This window comes from Perkinsus marinus (assembly GCF_000006405.1).
Source record: "Perkinsus marinus ATCC 50983 genomic scaffold scf_1104296937642, whole genome shotgun sequence".
NCBI classification, from domain to species: Eukaryota; Perkinsozoa; order Perkinsida; family Perkinsidae; genus Perkinsus; species Perkinsus marinus.
Window position 1 is genome coordinate 1 of NW_003213788.1, and position 1,663 is coordinate 1,663.

The following is a 1,663-nucleotide window of genomic DNA, read 5'->3' on the forward strand; positions in this document are numbered from 1 at the left end:
CAGGGGAGGGGGGGCACCCACCATACACGCGTTACACGCACTGACGCGCGTGAAAGTCGACTCATCGAGCGCACTCAACTACAGGTTCAGGACACCCGCCTGACACACAGTGTTCATCCAAGAAACGCTTCGGCAGGCGCCGTGCACACACGGTGAAACCATATGCCTAAATGTAACTCCAGGTTAGCCTTTCACAGTGATAACTCCTCCCGTGATAGAGTGACTATGTACAGTTCACAGTACCCTTTGTCTATGTACGTGGGTACATTAATACGCTGTACACGTGACGCCTCCCTCCGATGTTATCACTTCTGATGAATGGCTTCTCTATCTAACCCTTCCAATGTGGAAGTTTCACCCACGTTTGGCTTCTAGGCCAAACATCAGATGCCCTTTTCAGTTTTCAGTCAACTCCATCGCCTTCCACTACTATGGTGCGGTTCGCTTCCATCCTCCTTGCATCCTTCTGCGGAAGTTTCGTGGTCGCCATCGAGACCCCTCCGTTGAAGGCTGTCCCTTTGCCTAATGGGATGTACACCAGCAGCGACCCAATTGTATCCGGAAACCTCATCTTCAATGCTCAGCAGCAGACCTTCGATATCAAGGCTACAGTCGTCGGTTGCCACCTTGATGTCAAGGGAATGACATTCTCCAGACCTACTTCGACTGGGACTAAGTCCAAGTACTACATTGCTATCGGTTATGACAAGACTGACCTCGAGCTCCAGGTCAAGGCATGTGCGGATACTCCGGTTACTATTCAAGACTTCAAAGAACCTTTATTGTATGCCTATGGTACGGGAGCGGATAAGAGAAACACCATAAGTCCGTATTGGGGCAAGACCCCGAGTGTGTTCTACCACAAGGATAGATAATCCACAAGCCGCAGCCTGCTGCATCACATGGTCAGATCCAATTCGTGGCATTATTCGTGATGCCAATTCCCTCTAGACAAGAAATGTAGGGTTCAGAATCGATTCTTGTTAATGACGAGTTAACATGCTACATTGTTTATGACTGTATGATTATATGTTTATGAGTAAATGCTATTCGATTACATCAGACTACGCCATGTTTACCAGCTGCATTGTAGAGCGGCTCCCTTTCGTTGCGCATGCGTCACACAAGCACGCATGCTGCGTGCTTGTGCACGCGTACTCATGCTCATCAGATCGATCTCGCTATGGCCGAATGGCCCGTTTTACGACGATTCAAGTTCTTATGATGAGGATTAAATTTATATAAGAGATCATGAGCCTGAGTAGTTCTCTTTTTGAGTCCAAATGGCACTTCTGAGTAGTGTTAGTCATCGGGGGGTCATTTGGTAGTTTCTGATTGTCTTCATCTTGTCGTGCAATCCTCAATTGTGTGAGGATGGCTGTCCGATGGGCACAGATGAAGTCGGCAGGGCGGGACGAGTTGAGTTAACGAGTTTTGGGTGGGAAGCTGCGATCGGTCCTGTGTTTGCTGCAAACAGTTTGCAGTGGCAGGAGATCGGTTGCACCTATAGCTGTAGTCTTGTGGAAGAAAGATCACCCTTCGAGCAGATGAGCTATTCCAGTCCACCACAACTCGATCAAATACTCTAATGGCACTACCAATTTCAATTGTAAATCCCACTCATTTACGTCAGAATCTCTCTTTGATATCAAAATGGGTACTA

General features: G+C 47.8%; 1 protein-coding gene across 1 annotated transcript; it reads left to right on the forward strand.

The window, feature by feature from the left end:
* Nucleotides 1-431: 431 nt before the first annotated feature.
* On the forward strand, nt 432-875 carry Pmar_PMAR014483 (hypothetical protein; the record flags this gene model as incomplete). Its single annotated transcript, XM_002783045.1, has 1 exon — nt 432-875. The coding sequence occupies one exon, from the start codon at nt 432-434 to the stop codon at nt 873-875; it is 444 nt and encodes a 147-aa protein (XP_002783091.1).
* Nucleotides 876-1,663: the final 788 nt, after the last annotated feature.